The 24606-nt window shown below is 48.8% G+C and overlaps 2 protein-coding genes across 3 annotated transcripts in view; one reads left to right on the forward strand and one right to left on the reverse strand.

The window, feature by feature from the left end:
- Positions 1-1064: 1064 nt before the first annotated feature.
- The window catches only part of LOC144144925 (uncharacterized), a 53516-nt gene continuing 29974 nt past the window's right edge, over positions 1065-24606 (reverse strand). Inside the window, exon 4 of the mRNA XM_077676429.1 lies at positions 1065-1121. Within this exon, the coding sequence (XP_077532555.1) occupies positions 1065-1121 (57 nt within the window). The remainder of the gene's footprint in view (positions 1122-24606) is intronic.
- LOC144144382 (uncharacterized) overlaps positions 19741-24606 on the forward strand; it is a 525773-nt gene continuing 520907 nt past the window's right edge. For both annotated transcript variants that reach the window (XM_077675804.1, XM_077675805.1), the window contains exon 1: positions 19741-20108. The gene's annotated coding sequence lies outside the window, so the exon portion shown is untranslated. The remainder of the gene's footprint in view (positions 20109-24606) is intronic.

The raw sequence follows: 24606 nt of genomic DNA on the forward strand, positions 1-24606 counted from the left end.
TTCTGGGCCTGTTGCTGTGAAGCGACGGCAGGGCGACGGCGGCTTTGACAAAAAGCAAGAACACGTCGGAACAGATCACGAGCATGCTCAGAAGAGTTGCCAACCGCAACAGAGGGCTCAAGGAAGAAGACGCCTTGCGCCTGGTGCAGGCTTCCGTCGTGTCGCGCGTCAGCTACTTCGCCCCGTACCTCCGGCTGACGAAGGCGGACAGGGAAGCATTCAACGCGACCATAAGAAAAGCAACAAAGACTGCCATGGGCATGCCGATGTACTCGTTGACGCAACGTCTGATGGAAGTGGGCACGCTCAATACCGCTGATGAGCTGATTGAGGCTCACCTGTCGAACCAACGAATACGGCTGAGCAAGACCGAGCACGGCCGGGCCGTCCTGAGAAAGATCGGATGGCAGATCGAACCACAGCCAAAGACGGCGGTGCTCCCCAAGGAGTGGCAATAATCAATCGAGACTAAACCCCTCCCCCGTAACATGCAATCCGGAATGCACGACGAGAGGCGATCGGCGCGGTCCAAAGCTCTTGCCCGGCAGCTGGAAGAGGACCCTCGGGTAGTCTACGTCGACGCCTCGCTCCCCAAACACGGCACGAAGGCAACGGCGGTCGTCACCACCATCGACAAGCTGGTCACCGGTGTGTCGGTGCACACAACGGACCCGGCCGAAGCAGAAGAGGTGGCCGTGGCCCTCGCCCTGGCTACCCCGGGGGTGAAGACCGTGGTAACCGACTCCAAGGCGGCATACGCGCGCTACCGGAGGGGGGTATCTCTCCCGGGCCAATAGCCATTTTAAACAAACGAAGACCTCCGGGACAAGCGATCAAGCTCGTGTGGGTCCTGGCTAACTCGCAGGTGGAAGGCAACCTCCTCGCAGACTACCACGCCCGAGAAATGTCCATCCGGGCCGAGGACGAGCTACCGCACCCAGCCACGAGCTACAAAGATAAGTCCAAATGCACCGAAGCGAGCGATGTAGGCTTCCCGGTCCGCATCCACAGCTGGACAGACGACAGCAGACGATCTTTCGTCGCATGCAAGCGGGGTCGCTAGCCTATCCCGTGCTCCTGAACAGGATGTACCCGGCTGAGCACGACAGCTCGTGCCCGTTCTGCAAGGTGAAGGGAGGCACTCTCGCGCACATCATACGGGAGTGCACGAAACTAGAAACCCCCCACCTTCCCTTTCCCCACCCCTATCCCCAATCTCCTCGAGCGATGGGAGACCTTGCTGTCCAGCCCCTACCTCGCCACTCAGTACGGACTGGTGGCCAGGGGCCAGGAGCTGCTGGACACATATGGGTCCCGTGACTAGGGAACCACCCCATCTGGTGCCTGCGCGCACACACCTTTTTTAAAGGGCTCAATAAAAGTTGATTCTCTCTCTCTCTCCTCCCTATCCCCCCTAGACCAGCAGGCGTTCCGGTGTCTGCCCCCTAGGCGAGACAATTTACGCCTGTTGGTGGATCTTCCTTTTCCAATGAACAATAAATACATACATACATAGGTTGACTGAAATCTACGGTGAAAAAAATTCTGTTAGCGATAACCTTGGTGAGTACGTTGTAGACGACTTACAGTAAGCTGATCGGCCTGTAATTTTTCAAGTCCTTCATGTCACCTTTTGTTGGAACTTTATTCCTTAGGCGAGAAAGAAGTGATTGCAGATGGGAGTAGAAGAGAACGATGGCAAACGATGACGAACAGACGTTTTCTGTCTGAGATTTAATGCAAATACAGTTCTTTTCCCTTTACGAAGGCGTTGTAGTCGCGACATAGTGGTGCCGAAAACCCGCGGGATCAACGAACGATGGTATGTTCGTGACATGGCAATCATTCTTAAAGGGACACTGAAGTGAATTTGTCAGGCTCCCGTTTTTGCTTGCACTGCGTAGACTGGCTCAAATTAGCACACTTTTCATCGTTTATCCGGTTGACAAACCGGTAATTATTTTACAAAGCGCGAAAGAAGAAAAACTACCATGCGCGGTTTGCGGCGGCCGCACCAACTAAGGCTGTGACGTTGAGAGGAGGGGCGCCGTGATTGGACGATGCCCAAGGTTAGCAATCACACAAGTTTCGGTTTCGGTTCTGTAAAACATAACCAATGGCTTTGTTGGATGGGCATTCTCAATATCTCAGTAATCATCGTACCGCGCTTCTGCCATGTTGTCGGCTGTAAAATGCACAAGATAAGCCTCCCAGGACGGCTTGTAGTCGTAGCATTCACTAGCCGAGACTTACGCAGTGCATGAACGCCCTCCGCGTACCCGCAGACGCCCAAATGTCATGCGCTTTTCCCCCATATTTGGAGCTTGCCTCCCTCATGCCTGTATCGTAAAAAGCGTGTTCGCACCAGGCCAAGGGTCTGTTCATTCTGGCCTGTGCCCACTGCCTGCAAGCAGTCGGTGCTTATGGCAACAGCACGCCAACGAGAACTCGCTAGCGCGCCAGTGCCAGCCTGCGCGCGTTTTGTGAACTAGTTCGTGTAGCCATGAACGTTGCGGCCCCAAAAAAGGTGAACTCAACATAGAAAACATCGGCGGAAAACAAAAAAGTTAACTTACAAAAAAAAAAAAGCACGTACCCGCGGGGATTCGAACTCGTGACTCGCAAAATATGTGCGGTGAATTCCTAGCGCCCCAGACCGCTAGGCCACGGAGCTTTTTTTTTTTTTTTCTTTATTGCACATTGATCAAACAGTCCCTACAATGTCTACAATGCTGTTCTAAAACGCATCAGTGTCGGTTTAAAACCCGCTCACCGAACTTCGGTTGGCGAAAACTATTATACACATCGAAAGAAGACAATTCCTCCAAAATGGGTAGCCACGTAAGCTCCGGGCCCTGCATATTAATGACTTCCTTCAGCATACTGACATTCTGAGCAAAGTACTTGCTGACAGTCTTCGCGTCAGCATCAGAGTGGCGCACCGCCATCCGACTCAGCCAGATGGCGTGTAGGCCCAAAAGCATTATCAGGTCGTACGGCACACTGTCATGTTTGTCTACGGGAAGGAAACGGATTCCATGTGGTGTCACAGGCAAGTCTTTTTTCAGGGTACGCTGAAGAACGTCCCCAAAAAAGACGGCATCCCAGCAGTCTAGGAAAACGTGGTCTATTGTTTCGGGTTTTTTACACAAAAGACATACTGTTGTCCAAGGCACAAACAACCCTTTTTCAGCCATCCATGTTTTGACTAGAAGAGTTCCCGAATGAAGCTTAAAAAAGAATGTTTTCATACATGCTGGGACTGCCATCTTTTTGACGCGACACAATACATCTTGCCCTGGCCCAATGCGGTACATAGTTCTGTACAGCGGTACTGGAAAAAGAACATCTCTAAGATCTTCTAACAGACGCCTTCTTGAAACACTTGAAAGGTATTCAAGGGAAAACCTTACACAGAGGAATCTTAAAGATTCAACGGTTTCCTTCAGGTAACCTTTCAATGTGTAACGTTCATCAACACTGGAAACAACAAACTGCGGGAGTGAACCCACCAAGACACTTTGTAGAAATGTGCGCAGAAAGGCATCACTCGCATCGCGAAGAAACATAAATCTGCTGACAAGTTGTCGCAAAAACAGATGTGATAAGCCCACCCCTCTCGTTCGAACTTTACGAAAGAGATTCGTACGGCTGGTTCTTTCCCATTGGGGACCCCAGATGAATACAGCAAAAATACGGTGCATTTTCTGCACATTTACTCGCGAACAGTGTATTACTTGCATCACATACCATAGCTTTGCCAGGAAGAACATGTTGCAGACAGTGGCACGAGCGAACATTGATAGGTTGCGGCCTCCCCACCTCGTTGCTTTTTCACGCAATCTTACTGCTTCTTCCTGCCAATGCTTGCTACTATCTTGGTAGCACTCCAGCGGAGCGCCAAGATATCTTTTCGGTACCTGAAACCACTGGATGTTTTCAAAAAACTCTGGTTTGGTGGGCCATACTCCGTGCCACAGACCCGAACATTTTTCCCAGTTTACAGCACTACCGGTTTGTGCGCAGAAATCTTTTGTAATCTTTGTCACTTTTTGCACGCTCTCTTTATCTGTAACAAACACTGCCACGTCGTCCGCATAAGTCAACAACCGCACTTCACTTGAGTTCAAACTAAATCCCCTAACTTCATTACTTTGGATTATTTTTAAACAAAAAGGCTCTAAAAACATGCTAAAAAGGAGTGGCGACATCGGACAACCTTGCCTAACTGACGATAACCCAGGTACGCATTTGCTGACCTTTTTGTTTATAACTAACTGCGTGGTACACCCCTGGTAAGCCATATGCACTCCATTGTATAGCACTTCCCCCACATTTGCTTGTTTCATAATACAGAATAACACTTCGTGACACACTCTGTCGAAGGCTTTTGCGGGACGCGAATGCCTTGCTAATATAGGGTATATATTGTACAACCCGTTTACACTTTTATTTAGTTTTGGCATTTCAAGCCGCTTAGGTGACTATTTGTTGTACTGCGATCGTGCAGTAAGCGTCGCCCGAGTTTCCACAGTAGCTCACGTCTAGCAATTGCATTTCGTAGACGGAAAAGCGTTCGCAGATGCGTAGTCGTGCTGCTGACCGCTGTGCTTGTTCGCCCAGCGCAAAAAAGTGCTTCCCGCGCCCTAGTTTTACGCTGTACGGTAAAAATATCAGTTGATTTTATTTCCTTAGTACCTATATTGACTTCGCTGACTCTTCTCCCGCCTTCAAGAGGCCTTATATTTTCCTACTGGTGTACCAGTCAGCGAAGCGTCGCATGTGCAGCGCTTGTGTGAAGCGACCTTGACTTGGAGCTAGATACAGTGTACAAACAAACCAAGTAAAGAAAGGCACATTCTTCCATTCACAAACGTGTCCTGGCTTCGTTTCAACTAAGCGAACGAATTGCGACCAAGCAATTTTTTTTTAACCTCCTTGATTGCGACGACCCGCCGGCGGCCGGCGGACGAAACGCTGGGCCGACTGACTCTGTCGGCCGGGGAGCCGTGCAGTAGCGCAACCGTGGCGCAGCCAATTGCAGCTCATCCCCTCCTGACGTCACACGAAAACGCCACAGAAAATGGGCGAGCGTAAAGAGAGGAGGACAGCGTTTTCGAATTAGTTTTTCTACTAAATAAAATCGCGTAAACGCGCCTAGAGTGGTCGAAACATGGCCTGGGGACTCCGGACTACAATTTGCGCTAGTAATCCCGCAATGTTTACATATCACTTCAGTGTCCCTTTAAGGCAAGCGATGCAGTTCCCACTAAGCGAACTTCATGGTGCTTGTCTCCGATATGGCAATGTCGCGTCGCAGCTTCTCGCTCGTACCGACTCACGCAACTTCAGTTACCACGGTAGCGCATCACAGGCCAACATACCTTTTGAAGAATCAAGCAGCTCTCTGACTGCCTCCGCGCGTATCGAGGGCTCTAACACCGACACCGATTTACATGAAGCGGCGCGGAAATCTTCCGTTCAACTTGAACCGAAACCGAAAGGTATGCCTGCGGAAAAGCGTGCATATCTTCGCAATTTGCTTGACCTCGGTGGAAAACCCTGCGGTGTACTGATTTTGTCAACGAGCGGCAACAGAGCCAGAACTGGAGATATCGCGTCTAACGAAATGTCCCCAAGAACGTTGTATCCATCTGACAATAGGGATGACTCAACAAAGAAGGACTTAACTACGATGACGCTGACTACATTGACAGAAGAAAATAAGGCGAGGCATGAGAATGGGATTCACACGAAGCACAGGCGGGGGTTTCAATTTCGCTCAAATTTGGAAGAGCAACGCGAACGAGACCTCTTCGTCGCACAACCCGTTCCTGGCGGACAACGGCGTCATCGGTGCGACCATGACAAAGTCCAGTCTTGGATAAAAGATAATACAAACGACGACTAGAGGAGCAATGGTTTCTTTACACTTCATCATTTTTGAAAGTTCCGGCGCAAGAACAGTCACAGAGGCTGCCGCATTCGCGGAACGACAGGGACAGGACCATGGAGGAAAATTAGCCGCTGCTGGAAGTATAAGCGCAAAGACAGGTGCAACAGCAATCCTCTACGCGTCCACCGTGTGTTTTTCACCGCGGGGGGAGGTTGTGGGAACTTTATTCCCTAGGCGAGAAAGAAGTGATTGCAGATGGGAGTAGAAGAGGACGATGACGAATGATGGCGGCGATCGGACGTTTTCTGTCTGTGATGTAATGTGAATACAGTTCCTTGCAGTTCCTTTTTCATTAACGAAGGCGTTGTAGTCGCGACACCTTTCTTATGGATTAGGATGATGTTCGCGTTATTCCAAGATTCCGGTACACTCGCGGTCATTAAGCATTGCGTATACAGGTTAGCCAGTTTTTCTAGTACAATTTGCCCGCCATCCTTCAAGAGGTCTGCTGTTATCTGATCCTCAGCAGGTGCTTTGCTCCCTTGCATTTCTTGCAAGACCTTCTTTACTACTTCTGTCGTTACTGGTGGGATGTGTACCTCCTCTGAACTACTTCCTCGTTCAATATTATCCTGGATGTCGCGGCTACTCCACAGATCTCCACAGAACTCATCGGCTGCTATAAATATTTTATCCCTATTTGTGATGACATTCCTTTGCTTGTCTTTGAAGGCATACGTGTCATTTTTGCCAATGCCTAGACGCCTCTACACTGCTTTCAGGCTGCCTCCGTTCTTTGCAGCACGCTCGTTCCTTTCCATCTTATACTTCAGTATGTCAGCTGTCTTACGCTTATTGATTACCTTCGAAAGCTTCACTAGTTGTATTCTCTCAGCTGGGGTGGAGATTGTCATGCTCTGCCGTTTCCTAATTATATCTTTCGTCTCCTGGGAAAGTTTACACTATCCTGTCTAGCGATCGTACCTCCGATTTCTACTGAACACTCCGTGATAATTCGTGTAAGATTGTCGCTCGCTGGCTTCCTGCGTCGTAGTCTCTGCTTCCTGGGTTAGAGATGAATTTCGGTTCAGGAGCGCGATCCTGAATTCTTCAGGTCCTGAATTCTTCAGCGTGATCCTGAATTCAGCTAATGTGTTTAGCTCATTTTACTCATCTCGTGATACTGCGTTTAAAAAAAATCGTGGTTATCGTACGTACTATTCCTCCTTTACTAATTCCGTGCTCTCTACCAAAACCGACTCTGTCGGGACTGGCTATTTGGCACGCCCTCATTTTGCTGCCCCGGCCCGTTTACTTGCAATCTCACGATTGCATGTAAATGCTTGCGACGACGGCACTGGGCAGCCGCCATCGTGTCCGCCAATACTCGGGTGCAAAGTGTCCTTGCGAGCACGTGCGGAGCATTCCAACCAACGACGCGCGTGCTTTTTGCCCGAAATATGCGCTGCACGCGCCCGCAAACATTACTGGGGTGTGGCATGCGATGCGAACTGTTCTCCGCGCATGAGGAATGCACCGGAAGGCACGTCACGCGCACTTTCGGACTTCCAGCGATGCACGCACGGCCGACGCTGTGCTGTCGATGGGGGAGGGAGGAGCTAATACGGATGGCCTCGCTAAACTGCCATGGCGGTGGGACCTCGTAGGGACGGTGGAAGAAATCGCACGCCGGTTCTCAACAGCATTCGCGACTTCCTGGGGGGTCCAATGGGCGGAAAGTACCTCGGTGCAAAATTTCCGCTCCCGAAACGAGAATCGTGTCTGATAGCTGGTAACAAAAATTTATAATTGTTACTTTAGAGTAAAATAAATGAGTGGGGATAAAGCTACTTACAAATTAATGAACAAAAGCACAAATACGAATGTTTGCCGTGCCAATGGCTTAAAATGGCTCACAAGAGTGAACTGTTTTATGCAGAAATGCATTAGAGTCGGGGGTTGTCGTGCGTCCCTTGGCCGACGTGCGCAGCGCGTCTGATCATGATTGTGGCATGATGCTCCTAGGGATTGGCCAACCAAACAATCCATCACGAGATGGCTTCGCGTTCAACCACCATCGTCATCTTCCCGTAGGGGAACCGCTGAAGAAGAAGAAGGAGAAGAAGAAGACAAAGCTGCGAAGAGGAGGGCTGCGTGAGTTTTGGCTACCGTTATCCTCCTCGGCCGGCGCATCTTCCCGATCTGAACCCGGTCGAAGAGCGGCTCATCGCGCCTCGACTCCCCTTCATGAGCATCAGGCGGCTGACTCGAGGCAACGGCCAGTTTGGAATCAAGGGACAGGCGGTGAACGTGCCCATCGACGTATCGAAGGTTGTGCGGTGCCTTCCTCACATAAAATAAATGATTACGCTCACACTCTCGCCTCTCTCTTCGCCATTAATCGCATCACACTCATCGGTGCACCCAATGCATTTCTGCATCCTCACAATCCCCCTCGGGGAGGTGCGGGGGAATTTTTAATGCGAAGCATTCCTAACGGGTTCACCTTACGTTTTTTTTTTAAATCGAGTTTCGTGAAGCGGTCGACACTTGATACTTTACCTGCAAACTTAAGAGGAAGGACTGGAAGGAAGGAAAGACAGCAGGTGTAATTTGACTTTCAAACCGGAGACCAGGAGGGAGCGAGGGAGGGGAAATCTCAGGTGTTACGTGCTCAGGTGCTCTCCTGCTTGAGAGTGATGACTCCTGCAACAGCCGACCTACAGACGTTCTAGCTCCCCTGTAGTATACTGTCTCCTATTCTATCACGTTTTCTCCCCCTATGTTCCCATCCCCCGCACTGCGCTGTATGCAGGTGCGCCCCGTGGCTGCAGGGTACAATAATATACGCAGTGCGTTCTTCCCTCCCCAGTTCCTTGTGGATCAATAAACAACAACGCCAGAAAAAAAAATAACACAACGAAAAAGAGTACGCAGTTTGAACGCGGGTATATATGCGCCAACCTGACCTTCCCATTGATTGCTAAAAGTCACGTGGTAGGAACGCGGGTTTGCGAAGGCGGGTTCAACATTCGTAAGGGTTCACGGTTTCCAACACGAAAATTTTATGAACATGCATAGCCATTTCTGCAATTAAAGGGTGGGGGGAGGAGGCATCGGGTTAAACTCTGCCCATGCCCTCACTTTATTTTCCACCTCCGTGTGCACCGCTATTCCTAATATTCCAGTCGGTTTGAATAACCTTTGAGCCACGCTTATTTAATCTTACGCTGCAGTCCATTCACGCGCCTGCACGCCGCAAGAAGTGGAAGGTTAGTTCCACATGAAAGCCAAGCGCATAAGAAGGAAAATTTCTAACATTCATACAAATAAATTTATAACGAAGATAACAGAAGAGGTGGCGGAAAACGCGAGGAACAGACGACAAACCCGGCATGCAGTTCGTAAAAAATGGGTTGAGTGTTCCTTACCCCGGCGTTCATACAAAAAATACAGAAAACTGGGAAAGGAATGGCGAACCCAGGCGGGCATTGAATCTCTCGGGAATATAGCACAGATCAAAGAAAAGTGGAGCCGGCCTTCCGCAAAACTATAACTTCTTCTATTCTTTGAGTTTCAAAAGCAGAAACAGGCATCGAAGAAACTCGGAATATTTGCGAGAAAAAAAAAGCAGATTCAATCGCGGAAGGGTAGAGCTGACAAACGACGTAGGGCGACTCTACAAGAACGGACTCCCCAAGTCCAACTGAGAAAAAGAAACCCCGCCAAATCCCGTAGTGGCAACCCGGGCTGGTATGTGCGGCGAAATTACACGGCGACGAATTCGGATGCCTTCTACGGCCCCTGTTTGATTGATCGGCCCGTGCCTTACCGACCTCACGTTGCTTGTTCGGTGCATGGTGAACTCGCGAGCGTTCTGCACTCGGAACGTGCCGCTGGTTCTTTTTAACAGAGGCAGCAGTTGGGACCGGTTTAAAGAAATACGAGTAGTCGAATGCACAAGGAAACATTTTACGCCCTTTTTGCGGGATACTATCTCGAAGCCGCACCATTTCGCGGTAATTTAGTCAGTTTTTTCGTTGTCCGCCTTGCGCGCTGTGGTCACAATGAGCGAACGTTCTTCCGTTACCTCTCAAACGTTACCCGTTAGGAGTGGCGTATTCAGTTGTTCGAGCCTCTTCCTTCGTGGCGTGTTTTCTCTTGTCTTCCCCGCCCTTTACTAGGTCTGGCGGTCGTCACCGCTAGCGATGTAGAATGAAGCACTGAGACAACGCGGCGACGCATACGAGGCGCGTTCACAACGTTTCAGGCTCTTTTTTAAGGGCTGAAAATATTGCGCGTGAAGGACCAGACAATGAGGAAGGGACAGGACGGGCGCGGACTCATAACTAGCTTTATTGAAAAAACGAACATGACTATATACCATCTATTACACATGCGCACAAAGCAGCCAGTTTTTTCCGAGAAAAGGTTCCGTGGCCCTTTCTCGGAACCCTTGCCCGACGCTGCTGTTTCCATTTCTAGGTTCGCGCTTCTAGGTTTTAAACACCTCACGCGTTCTTTAAAACACGAATGTTTAAGGCTTTCGCGTTAAAGGATTCAGGCAATGTCGAACGTTTTTAATCCTACTTCTGAGTTTGGCGGTATTTTCTTACTCGCCTTCTCTCTCATCAAACGCGGTATTGGGTTGAAACGGAGGGCGAGTAAGAAAACACGTTTTTGAAGGCTTTGCTCATCTTTATTTCAGCTATAAATGCAGCCAGAGACCAGAGCCTCTAATCTTCAGACATTACCAAATGCACAAACCCGAAAAAATTACCTTCGCAGCAACCTGTTGCGTTGTACGCGGTCAAATGGCGAACGAGCATGTTGCAAGTGGGGACAGCGTTCAGTGCGGTTAAGGGGGCACGCTGTTCAGTGCTGTTAAGTGGGCACGCCCGCGAAAACACGGCCACGAAATATGGAGACTCTCCCTACGCGTTCACGTCCCAAAACAGAACTCTTAACGGCCCGCTACCTTCTGCGGTCAGCGAGCGAGCAATATATAAACTTCGCCGTTCATCGCCAACTGCATGCTCAGCGGCGCTCCCTCTCGGCCGCTTGCGTTTAAGCTGAAGTCAGCCATTTCAAACTCGCGTGAACTTCCGTCCGCCAACGGCGAATCTTTTTCATTCACCTATTTGCTGCCGACATTTGGCACTGCAGCCGCTCTTAATTAAAAGCTCGCTGAACCCAAGCCCGTGCACAGGCAGCTCCGACCGGGCCTCCGAGCTCTTTTTATTTTCTCCCATTTTGTGCCACTTGTGCGAATGAGCGTGTCAGCGCAATTCGGAAAGTATGCGAAAGCATGTTAAGAAATGAAAAATAAAAAAAAAATAAGCTAATGGGCTCTAAAGATACATCTGAGTTAAACCGAACTTAAACCAAGTACGAAAAAAAAGTAACGAAACGAAAGATTGTGGCGGTGCGGAAAAGGGAGGGAAACGCGGGAGAAAGAAAGAGAGGGCAGTAGTGCATGCTGCAGCTTCCCTTTCCCCTTTTCAAACACGCCCATTTTCACTCTGGCGGCCCATGGCCTCTATATACGCGCCCGCTCAATAAGATCGCAGCAGAGGCGCGCTTTGACGCGGCTCTCAAATTGTTAGCTCCGTTTCGGCCGAGGCACCGGCCTACTGAGGAGCCTTATCCACCCCCCCCCCCTCTCCAACCCCCTCTCTGGCCCTCTCCTGTCTTTAGGTAGCACGAAAGAAACACTGCAAAAGTGGAACAGAACGGCCGCGAAAAAAGCTTTCTGCCCCATTATTGTTGGCTTCCACTCTAAAGGAGAAAGGAAAAGAGATTGAAGTAATATCCGAAAGAGACGGGCTTGGCCAACAGGGAATTAATTAGACGTCGCTACGATTACATGCGCAAAATTTGCTGGCGATAGCTTCAGTTGCTGTTCTGAGGATTTCCTTATCGTCCCTTTGTTGTGTTTCGCGTTAAAAACGTAAAAAAAGGCGGATTTTTAAAAGAGCCCTGCTTCAGCCGCGGACATAGGGCCTGGTGCTTGTTACACGAAGACTGGCTGCATTACGGGAATGGCTTCCATCGCCTTATTTAAGTTTTATTTATTAGGAACCATATATTGCAACTTCGTTTGTAGGTGGTTTTTCTTTTCCAAGCTGCTAGCTCTTTTCTTCTCAACATTGGACAGGTGACGAAATCCGATAACATCCAATTGCAGTAATTTATTGACAAAGGTAGCAGGCGAAGTGAAACTAGATCCTGGCCGCTAGAAACATTTCAATTACACACAGATAATCGAGATCCCTCGACGTGGCCCACGGGAAGGGTAAATGAAGTATCTGTGAATCTGAATTTCAGTTCAACTTTTTTAACGGGCGTGAATACAAATTTAAATTAAGAGAATGTATGTTGAAAAGTATTATGCACTCTCTCTTCACAATCAACCTTGTATAATGCTAGGCATGAATTTCCTATTTTTCCAAATAATTCCGCTTTCGTCCTATTTTATTTTTTTGTTGTTATTTGGTAATTTTTAAGTTTTGTTGTTCTCGCTCGTACAGGCAAAGCAAGAACTGCACTTCCGCCTTTTTGGTTCAATCACGCTCTCCCTACTTCACTTCCTCGTCATTAAATGTGGGGCATGGTTCTCTCTTCGTTCAACAAATTAATTAATTCAATTCCCTTTGCCAGAAGGTTTTCTTGCGATAAATGTTTCACGACCCGTCACCTACATAAGTCGCTCGGAGTATAGTTAGTTCTCTTCTCAGAAGGCTATATTTTTTTTAAGAAGCTCTTGTAAAAAACTTAAACCCTAACATCTGTGTCTTCATATCTTCCTTTACTCTTTGAGTGGCAGGACTATGTCTAACAGGCAAGCCATTATGAATTTCTCTTCCGCCTTCCAGACCGTATAATAGCCCATGAATATTGTACAGAAAACCCTGCAGTTTACTTGCTCATCAACGAGAAATTGTTGATGAGCGTGGTGTTGGGGTTCGACTTCCGCAACTGAAAAGCTGTCGGACGCATTTCCTTCTTCCGATCACTGAGAGCGGTGTCCACGCACGCGAGGTCGCCCCAAAAAGAGAAAGGGGGCCTAATTGGGTAGCGCCAAAGAGGTTGCAGGCCTAGTAAGGCCTCACAATTTACCGTGCCTAAGCTTAGGGGAAGAAAATCTGCCGCCAGGGTAAGAGATGAACTGAAGTGAAGTGAAAAGCCAATCGGGCTTCCCCAGACCATGACAAGGGCCACGCCCCCCTGCTCATTCCTCCACACTTGCGCGGCACTTCCTCCGGACGGAAGAAAATATATTATCTCTATCAAAGTTGACTCGTGATGCCAGTTAGTGCTGTTGACTTTGACGTAACCACTGAAAGGAAGCAGTCGTCAGGGGAGGCATAGCGGACCCGGGGTCTTATCAAGACCTCGCGTGCTCCGAGTTAGGCGCGCGTGCGGTGCTGCCACCTTCCTGGCATCGCACGGCAGCGCCCCGGTAAATGAAAAAAAGAAAAAAAAACGACTAGTGCATTAAAAAGACCGCTCAGGATTTCCTACCGCACGCTCACGCCGGAGTTGCGTACCGAGCTATTCGCGGAAGCGACGCGAATTCCGTTAAGGCCGTCACCGCCCCATGGACGTTGATAGAGCCTGAATTAAAGCTGACACTGACTTCATCAAATTTTCGCCGAGGCTCCCCTTCGAGCTCGCCCTGTTCTCTTCAAACTGCTCCTGAACATACCTCCCATCGTATAGAGGCCATGGGTCCTACCCGAGCTTGTTACAGGCCAATCCTTTTATTGTTTTCCGTGTCGATGACCCAAACTGATTTCTCACCGCGTGTACACGCAGCCTGTGCGCCTCCAAACGAAGCGGCCTTACAACTGATGTCGTAGGGTAAACGGGGAACAAAGAAAACCCGAACGCGCTTTTCATCGTTTGCCACGGAGCTTCGGTTTTTGTCTCTGCGCGCTTTCCAATCTTCCTCGGAACACGCCTTTTCTCGGATCAACAGTGATGCGGCGCACACTGTCACTCCTCGTGCAAAGCAGGGCGTGTCCTAGGCCCGAGTAACCTGTCCGCCTCGATGCGAAATGATTGCTTTTGAATGGAAATGTTTAAGGGACGCTTTAGAAGGCAGCGGTGATAGCTGTTTCTCGGCTCTCGTCATGCGATATTACCGCGGCAAAATCAACATGACACTAAATTACCTTTCAGCACGTATCGTCGTCTCCTTTATAACGGACTTCTTACCGCAGCTCTTATTCCCGAGACCGACGATCTCATCACAGATCCCGTACTTGGATATGAGTGAAAACACGTGCGCTCAAGAAGCGGTTCAGAATCGGAGGCGGGAAGAGTGTTTTCCATCAGCACTCGGCATTCAGTCTATTCAAACATTTTCTACGCATCGCTCTTTGTCGCTACCCGGGCGGCTGCTGCAGTTAGTTCTCAGCGTTCGCACTCCCCCTCCCCCGCTAAAGATTTTTTGTCCTCCTCGTCACTTAGCATTCGCTGTATTCCCGTATCCCACTTCTTGGTATCCATTTACCTGTTATGTTCCTGGTCGATTTGTCGTTTTAAAGCGTTCCTTCGTCGACTCTGCGTTGCTCTGGTTGTTATTTCATTTGCTCATTTCACCTTTTTTTATTTTACGTCTGCTTCAATTTCCCCGCTTCCGTCGGATCCAGTTTGTATGTTTAGCCACTGAGTTCCTCGTAGCTGCATCCGCCATGTGGCGTCGCGTGTGGTGTTTTACGCAGTACGAACATTTAGGCCTGAGGCCGTCCAGGGTATAACGACGGACGTGTACAGAAGACTTTAGCACAAAATACTACACTCTATTATGAACTCACTGAACTCTATCGTCTATAGTGCCCTAACGCTGGGCACGCCCCTTTGCGCTCCGTCCTTACCTTTCGCCTTCTTTAAGTGCGCAGCACTTTGGCGCCCGGCACCGAGGTTTGACGGCGGCGGCGTCGTGGCCGCCGCGTAACCGAGTGAGCGAAAGAGACAGCGAAGGCAGAAAGAAAATGGAGAGCAGCGCCAGGCGAAAGTGTGAGGGGAAGAGCGGCACGCGCTGCTATGGCGTCATCGCTCTCGCTGCCTCCACATCACACTTTCGCCACGATCTCCTCCGTTCTCTGCTTCTCGATATCGCGTGACATTTGCGTGGGAGGTTCAAACAGGATTTGCAACAACATACTAGGCGGCGGCGACGCGCTGCGAGATAGCGGCAGACAAGCGCGCCCCGCCATGCGTTCGCTGGTCACGCGATCACTTCTTGAGACGCAGCAGATACGCGCCGCGACCGAGAAGACTGCAGTTTCCGCTGTGCACAAATTTCGCATTAGGAAGTAAACATAGTTATAGTCAGTGCCTTATTCGGTTCTCTTCTTTTTTTTAACCATTGTTTTCCTTTCCCACGTGTGGGATATAAAAATAGACCGTAGCCTGGGTAACGTTACTGTTTTCTTTTACCTTTTTTTCTTCCTTCAAAATTACAGACGTAAATTTGCCAGCCAAGATTCATTCAGCCGCTTTCGCACACTTGGCTGAAAGCTGTTTTTGTTGCTTTATAATATTGCCACAGGGCGGTAACCAGAAAACCGAGTTCACCGCTCAGTGTCGAGCGACTCCAATGCGCGGGGTACAATCCTCCCAAAGTGGGTATGTGTCATGGTTGTATAGGCAGCCTAGCCAACCGTCGAAGAAGGCGCTCTGGCGGATGAGCGAGTGCAGAGCGACCTAGCCGCTTGCCTGAATCTGCCTTGTTAATTATTTGTTAATAGATCATTCTCTCTGCATAACTTGTGAATAGGCCTTTTTCCTGCTCCGGAACAGTATGTTTTAAGCTTTGGCGTAGTTTGAAGAGTGAGTGCCTGCGTGTGTGTTCACATGGAGTACACTAATCCCACACTGCAACCGACCTAACGGGGTTGCACTTTTGTGAATGAATAAATAAATACAAATACAAATAAATAAATACAAATCACCAGGATGCGAATGCACTCCTTACGATCCAGTGATTTCGAAATCATGGCTGTCGTATTGCAGAACGCGCGCATGTCCACTCATCACAATTACCTCCCTCGACCTTCTGTGTGCTTTCTTTTAGATGCGATGGCATCGCATTCCCTTGCCTTGTCCCTCCATACGGCGTTGTTGTTGTCCGTCCACACCCCTCCCCCATTCTCCTCGCCGCGCGAGCTGCGCTCTCCGCCGCTCACCCCCTCTCCTCTCCGATATCGAACACTCTTTCGCGAGGGGCATTGAATTGGATTCGATTGGATTCGCTTGGCTTGACTTGGCTTGGATTGGATTGGATTGGATTTGGATTGGACTGGACTAACGTGGATTGTGTTGGATTGTGTTGCGTCATAGCCGCGGCAAAGGGTTCACGGCACGTTTCACGCGATGGGAGAATCAACCTAACGGAAACAACAACGGAACCCCCTATGCGTCGCATCTACACAGGGGTCCCCGCGAGGGGAGGTGGAAGAAATTTTTTTCCTTTTTCGGGTACTATGACTCGATGCACACTCGCATTCGCTTCGTCAAGCAGAGATGACATTTATCGCGAACATACTTGGCTAGTTGCCTAATGCTAACTGTGTAATTAGGAAGCTCGTAGGATATTCGTGGAAGGCCTTGGGCAGGCCGCACCGTGTGCGTTTCACCCAGAAGGCGTGCCCAGGCCCTTGAATGTCGCTGAGCGCGCGAAGCCTGCTCGCGTGTGCACACGAATCCTCCTCCCCTCCTCCCCGTACACGCATACGATCGCAGGTAATGTGCGCGTGCCTGGACGGGAAAATGACATCGATGTGTGCCACAGGGTGCCTACAAAAGACAAAAGTGTATCGAATAACATCGTGCGATTTCAGCAACGCGATAAACGCGACGCCGTACTTGAAAAAGCTAAAAAGACAAGGCTCACAAACGCGACGGTAGGCTTGCTGGCAGCACCGAGTGAGGGCGCATCCACTGAATCAGGGGAAAGGGCCATCTACATAAATGAACATCTTTGTCCATTCATGAAGCGACTACTGGGAATGGATATTGCGTGCAAGCGCGTGAACAGCTGGAAGTTTGTCTGGACCAAAAATGGATCCGTCTTTGCCCGTCGCACTGAGTCCTCCCCTATACCATTTCGATGAAAAGTGAAAGCGACTTACTGATGATCTGTGCAGATGAACAGGCTGCCTAAATTGTGATGTACTTAGTCGTGCGCACCTGCATTGTGTGTCGTTATGGCCACAGTTCATCCGCGCGATGTACCTGCATGCATTTATTCAAACTAATGGTGCCAATAAGTGGTTAAAGCTATTCCACTTAAATGCAGGATCACTTGTACGAGGTATGGCAGTTATTGGAGTCATGTGGAGCTGCCTTCGACATCTTGATGTTCACTTAAACCTGGCACACGCAGGATTCAGATCATGTTGTGTTACCACGTTACAATCATTTTCATCTAGATAGGAGAGACAGCAGAGGGGTGGTGTGCCGATACAAACAAACATGTCTGGTTCTAGAATGGTTGCTGATTATTGTAATTTATGTTATTTATGATTTGTAATTTATGCTGACGACTGCACGGTATTTTTTGCGGGGAGTGATGTGACGACACTGTTTTCAAACGAGAGCCAGTTCTGTATTAAACTGCAAGCTTAGAGTGAACATAATGGCCTCATTTTAAATGAATCAAAAACAAAATGCGTCGTATTTCGTGCACAGGGAACCACAATGAGTGTTCCGGAAGCAGTTGTTCTTGGCCCTTATGCTGTGTCATTTGAAAAATCCGTCAAAACGCTCGGTGTTGTTTTTTCTCAGCACATGTCATGGAACGACCGTGTGAAAACACTACAACCAAAACTAAGCAGAGCGGTTGGCATCATAAATCGGAGTCGCCATTTTTTGCCAACCACAATTAAAAAGCAATTATACCATGCTCTATTCAACTCTAGCTTGAGCTATTGCATGCTGGTGTGGGGAAATACCACGGAAATAAACATACACAAGATGACTGTATTACAAAAAAGAGCGCTGCGAATTATTGAAAATGTACATTATATAGAACACACCGCTCCAATCCTTAAAACCATCGAATTATAAATCTGAAGGATATGTATAATCACAGATTGATATGCCAAATTACCAAAGTGCCGTGAGGGAAAATTATAGCTCACCAAAAGCAAAACCATATATACATATCCATTCTATCAAGAGTCACCATGGGAAGTTCCCTTTTCCCGCCCAAATTATGGGAAAAAAAGGTTGGAGCATACATTGCCTACAATATTAAATTATTTTCACTCAAAAGAAGTTGACATTATGAAACTGAACCGAAAGAAAACTGTCGAATTGTTCGTTTAAAGAGTGCTTGTGACTATAAGTTTAGTATTTTATTTCAATGTCATATTATAATGCTCACGTATGTTTTTAAATGTGTGTTTTTAATGTTTTTTTAATGTATGTTTGCTTTTGTGACTGCATTGGGTGTCCACAGCCCCGTCAAGCCGCAAATGAGCGGCTTTCCGGCCCCCTTTCTTGCTGTACTTTTTGAAGCGAAAATAAAACTGATCGATCGATTGATTGATTGATTGATTGATTGATTGATTGATTGATTGATTGATTGATTGATTGATTGATTGATTGATTGATTGATTGATCGATTGATCAGTTAGCAGCGCTGTCCTGTCTAACTCTCGTTCTTTTTGTGCCGTGTTTTCGCGCGCTGGATTGTCAATCATGAACTTTCACCAACTCGCCCAAATCACAGTCCTCTTGTCCTATTGATTGATTGATTGATTGATTGATTGATTGATTGATTGATTGATTGATTGATTGATTGATTGATTGATTGATCAGTTAGCAGCGCTGTCCTGTCTAACTCTCGTTCTTTTTGTGCCGTGTTTTCGCGCGCTGGATTGTCAATCATGAACTTTCACCAACTCGCCCAAATCACAGTCCTCTTGTCCTATTGATTGATTGATTGATTGATTGATTGATTGATTTATTGATTGATTGATTGATTGATTGATTGATTGATTGATTGATTGATTGATTGATTGATTGATTGATTGATTGATTGATTGATTGATTGAAAGACACAAGACAAAGTGCTGCTCCAGGAGTCGTTCAAGCAGGCAACACCAAGTTCTTATGCAGTGTGCCACCTTTTGTGTGCTATCCTTAGGCCATATCGTGTACTACCCGCAGCCGATGAGTCCCAGTGATGGCTCGTTGTGCCTAAACTTGAAAGTAAACTTAGAACGGTGCGAAGGACCGTGGAAAGGAGAATGGTAGGAGTAACTCTTACAGAACGGAAACGAGTGTCTTGTATCTGGCAGCAAACTCCGGGGGAAGACTTTCGAGCTCAAATTAAGAAAAAGATAAGCGGTCGGGCTGGGGACGTAATGCGGAGAGCTGACAACCGGCGGACCACCAGGGTAGCGGAAACACTTCGGGGACTGTAAGTAGGAGGGCAAGAACCTGACGGAAGGGATGAGGTAAGGAAATTCGGCGGCAAAGAATGAATCTGCACAGCGCTGGATAGGGGCTGTTGAAGGCGGATGTTTTTATCCTGCACCGTTGCTGCTGTAAGTGCTGTTGATGATGAAGACATGATGCTGCTGATGAACCGTGACGTAAACGCGAAACGAACACGCGCATGTTCCAAACTGCTGCCTTTCAGCGCCCGAGTGCGTGTGGCGGCTCCATGGGCGTCTATAGAACAGCGCGCCCGCTTGAAACGCTGTTCACAGAGTGGCGCTGCCCCTGGCACGGAGCGCGAGCACGTGATTTGGGGCCGAAATCGATGGAGCTTTCCCGAGATTGGCCGCAAAGCAACAAGAGACAACTTATTTCCGGCCGCGGGATCTCGCCGAAGAGGTGCGACCGTCCCGCTTCCTGCTCGGGGGTCGGGGGACGCCACTGGGCGCGCGGCTCACAACTTCGCCGACGCGCGAGCGGGTGGCGTCTGCGCGCGTTGCGTGTGGCCGCGTGTGTCGTCGCGGGCGCGCTCTTATGCCCAGTGAAAACGGACGCCGTCGTTAACCGAGAACCCTGTCCCGTCCTCGTCATCGTCGAGGCTACATGTGGGCAGGCTGTTGTCGTTTCACTCCTGTGTCGTGCTTTCACTGTCTCGTGACCGAGTTGTGAAAATATAAAACAAGAGGAAAAGAGGAGATCATCCACACGAAATGGAAATATCAACGAGATGATAGCGCTCCTCCTGTCCACTGCGGTGAGTTGGTTACCACACACATTGTGGGTCTTTCTCGCTCTCTGTCTCTCTTTCGTTTTTTTTTTGTTTGTTTGACGACTCCTGATTGCAAGCGCACCGCATTTCCCGACCAGTGTGCGGATGTTCCAAATGTGCAGCAAATTTAACAAAGAAAAGTTACACGAAGCTTGGACATGTTGCGGTGTTCAACAATTATAGAAAATAAGGGAATATTATGGAGAACTTTCTGGGTTTATTCTCCCTTCCTAACTTGTTTTGTTACTTCGTGATCTAATTTGTACAATTTATGACATTTATCGATCCCTGAGGTGTTACTGGTATTTACGCTGCACATCACGAACACATTAAATTGCTCCCGTGGCCTTGATGCCAGAATCCAATGAACTGCAAATTTTTGGGATTTTTTTCTATTTTGTTTTTATTTTTTCATGTTTTGACGGAACCCAAGGCATTCCTTGTGCAATACCCGGGCATTTCTTAACCATTGACGGTGAGATATGGCCGCGAACTTTATCCCCCAGTTTCTTTTCTTCCGTCATTTCCGTGTCCGTGCGGCGAAATAGTCACTTCATTTCCACACATACCCAGCTTTCTCGCTCAAAATTCCGACCTCTCAGGAACCTAGCAAAACCACTTCACGAAAGTGATATTTGGCATAAAGCAAGGAGTCTACGTGAGCATCAAAATACTAAAAGAACATTCCGGGCTTCTGAATATTTTGTGTGTAATTCTATGTCAAACCTTTCTCCCCATGCATTTCTATGGGACAGTTTCCATGGCTCAGGAACCTAGTCGCGCAATGTGCGAGACTTGAAACTACGCACAAAGCAAGTTTTCTCCCCCAATGTTAGCTGCGCAAAATAACATTACATTTCGCTGAAGAACTACGGAGTAATCGCTCCTGAAAGGACTGCCATGAGCGGGAAAGCTGCACATGACAAAAACGAGCCCGCATTCATTGGGTTGTTGCGTGCGTGCGTGTCTACAGTGACTGCTTGGCCCGTTCTTTCCGTACCAGAGTGGTGAACGTTTTCAGAAACTCAGCCTTGAATAACTCCCAGGTTATCAGGGTGCGCTCCTGGTTCTCGAATCAAGTGCGGGCGGAGTCTCTAAGATAGAACACTTGCCTCGATGTTTCGTTGTCGCCCCATCGGTTGAATGTTCGGACACGCTCGAGATGTTCCAGGCACTCCTCTTCTGGGGGTGATCCGCGGAAGACAGTCATTCCCGGGGCTTGTTGCATACGAGCAGGGGTACCCGAGCCGTCCTCCGTTGACTCCGATATGCGTGTGGTAGCGTGGTGAAGCGAGCGGCCTTGAAGAAGAATGTTTCTGCCTTGAAGAAGACCAGAAGCCGAAGGCAAACTAACTTGTTTACTGCATGGCGAGAGATGAGCCGAAGCCAGGCAAGAACAATGCCCCGACGGGCGAGGTTACAGTACAGTACTCGAGCAGAGTGACAGCATTGATTCACCGCTGAAACAGGAATGAACTACAGCGCTTGGAGGGGTTTTGTTTATACCCAAGGCGCAAACGGTCAAACAAGCGTTCCCCCTAGATTGAGCACACTACACGAACGGTACAGACACACACAACGCTCTTTCCAGGGTTCGTGAGCGGTCGGTAGTAGCGGCGCACGCTGAGTCCGAGAGAGGGGAGAGAGGAGGTCTCCGCAAAGGCTTCCCCGTCCTTCGGACAAGTCTCTGCATGTCTCGTCTGCCACTACCGAAGTTTGAATCACGCAGAGAGAAGCGACAGCGATCCGAACTTCCCCAGGCATGTAGCGGCGTGTTTGGATCCGTCGGCTGCAAGCGTGAGTCCGTGAGTCACCGACAGGGAGGCCTGCTCGAAAGGCGAACGTAGTGGAGGCTTTGCCACACAGCCGAGGAGTGCGGCACAAAGCCCGAAGTGCTGTGGCCCGCTGATTTTTTACAGGCTGTTGCAGGACAATGCAAGGATTGGCTTCTTGCACCATGCTGTGTGTTGCTGCGGCCATTCTTGTGGTTCTTTCAGGCAGAAGACCAAACTCGGCGGCCTGTAAACATTGCCGTCGGCAGCTGGCTCGACTTGAGCTGTCTGGGCGGCGTCCAGAGGACGTAGGGAACATAAAGGGTGCGCACCAAGCACCTCAACAGATGTGACGCAGCCAAGGACGACACAGGGTTCTTGAATTAACAACTTTCCCTGGAGCGAACTTGTGCTCCACAGAAACTCAGAGAAAATACAGGCGGAGTAGAAGCAGTCAACGGAGTGACGTTCTCAGACTGGCGCCGGCGAATCGAATGTTTCGTATTTGCCTTGCGAGCATTTGTCCTTCGGCGTTAACCCTTCGAGAACAATCGAATGAGATCTAGAACGTTGGCGATCAAAGACGAGCATTACAATTTACTAACGACAGGCAATACACTCTTCCTATCAAATCAGATAGCCTGCGCGGCATACAAGAGAAAGACGAAAACGCGCGCTTCACTACTAATTTAAATAAGACAGCTGGGTGCGCGCCACATTCCTCCACCATGATGTGCACCAAACTCTGGAAACAAAACACAAGAATAAACAAACTTGATGGTATAGTTCGCGGCAATATTCTCATTCCGTACGCGAACGTTCGGACATCTGAACGCAAATTCGAACGCGGTCGGCAACCAAAGCGACGTTTACAAAATGTATAGAGGAATGAGGGAGAGCACAAACTGCCCTGCGATTGACAGCGTCAGCCGGGCGCCCTCGATGTTTCGTTTAATTGTTATCTTGTTGTATTTACTTATACATATGCATATGCATGCAACGGCCTCGCGAACGATAGTGGGAAGGCTTTGGAATGTATTATTAAAGGGAACTGAAGTGTGTCGTGAACAGTGGTTAACTACCTTATTCTAGATCGTGTAGACCGTATTCTTAAGATTTTCCATCGATCTGTGAGAATTTTCAACAAGAAAGGGGCGTTAGAAAGTGTGTTCCGACCGCGAGGTTAGAGTCCGGAAGTTTAAGTTTAACAATTTCTGAACCCGTTAAACCAGTTCAACCTGTGTGTAAAAAAACAAAACGCCCATATTTACCCCGCAATAGGCGAAACTCAAAATCTGGTGGCAGCTGAGGTAGCATGTAACCGGCAAAATCTATTCAGGCACTGGTTGCTCACATGCAAAATTGTGGACTGGAAGTGACTAGATGGACATGTGATTGAACAATGTGATATTGGTAAGTTTCGATACATACCAGAACGATGACTGTTATCCTAATGCTTGTCATGTATAAGAAACGGCGGATGTCTTTGTTCCTTATTCCGCGATTTCTTTCCTTGCGTCGCTTTCTCTTCTTGCTCGCTAACTCCTGTGTACTGCTCTGCAATATCCCCACACGAAACTTTACAATATTATAAACATAGGCCAGCAGGCTCGCTCACGAGTGCACTCACCCACCCCCCTCCCCACTCATGAGTGAGTGGTGAGTGAGCCTCGCCATCGTTTTGGACTGGCGAGTGTGAGTGCGAGTGCGAGAGAGTGCCAGCCCCACGCGCACTGAGCCCCGCTCACCACTCGCGAGTGCACTCGCGTTGCTCGCGCCATTTCCAAGTGGTCAGCGCCACTATCGCTCTTGTACTCGCTGTTGGCTATCCGTCGCAGGAGCAGCTCGCTGGGATGATTGTTAATGGTGGGATTGCTTTTAGCTTCGGAAATATGTCGTCATTGAGCTCCTGCTATGGGGTACCCTAGAATTAATTCTCTGGTGGGGTGCTCATTTGGGAATATGATGTGGATGTCCCGCGGTGACGCAGTAATGCCCTAATACTGTTCGGTTTCACGACTCGTGGAATGTCTGCTGCACACACTTGCGTGGCGCCCTGTTTTGCTAATGTATGGTTACAGATGAACAAAGGAACGTTACTCCCACTAAATTGACCAATAAAATTGCATGGGATGTACTGTAAGACGGCGTAAAACACGCACGTAGGCCTTTAACCAGCCCGCGTCGACAGAGGCAGCGGCGACAGTTACAGTAATCATACCTCGCGAAGGGCGCCTCGTGATAGCGTGCTCTTTGCACTAACAGATGACACTGCACAACCGTTCCACCGCTGTTCTCTTTCGGTCACAAGTTTTTTTTTTTTCGGATTCATCAGAGAGCTTCCCGGAACCATTAAAGGGACCCTGCAACACTCTTCGTGCAGTGCAAGTAAACCAGCGCGACGTTTAGATTAGACTTCCGGGAACACCCGAGCCAAATATTACACGTGCACGTGAAGCAGTTAGCGCGCAAATCGCCGTGAAAGACGCGAAAAAACCAACCGCTCTCTCTTCAATTCTCCTCATTATGCACCCCTGGCATGGCCTTTGCGACGTCAATCGGGCCATGGCTGTCCTGGCTGTCCTATTGGCTGTCGCTGGTCAACTTCGCGGCTAAATTCTGGCATTTCCTGTGACGATCAGCCGTCGTCGGCGCTGTGTATGAACCTCTTGTATGTCTGAACCTGTACGCATGCTTTTGGTGTTTCTTTT

This window comes from Haemaphysalis longicornis, unplaced genomic scaffold, assembly GCF_048455015.1.
Source record: "Haemaphysalis longicornis isolate Haplotype H1 unplaced genomic scaffold, Haemaphysalis longicornis Haplotype H1 scaffold_7, whole genome shotgun sequence".
NCBI lineage: Eukaryota > Metazoa > Arthropoda > Arachnida > Ixodida > Ixodidae > Haemaphysalis > Haemaphysalis longicornis.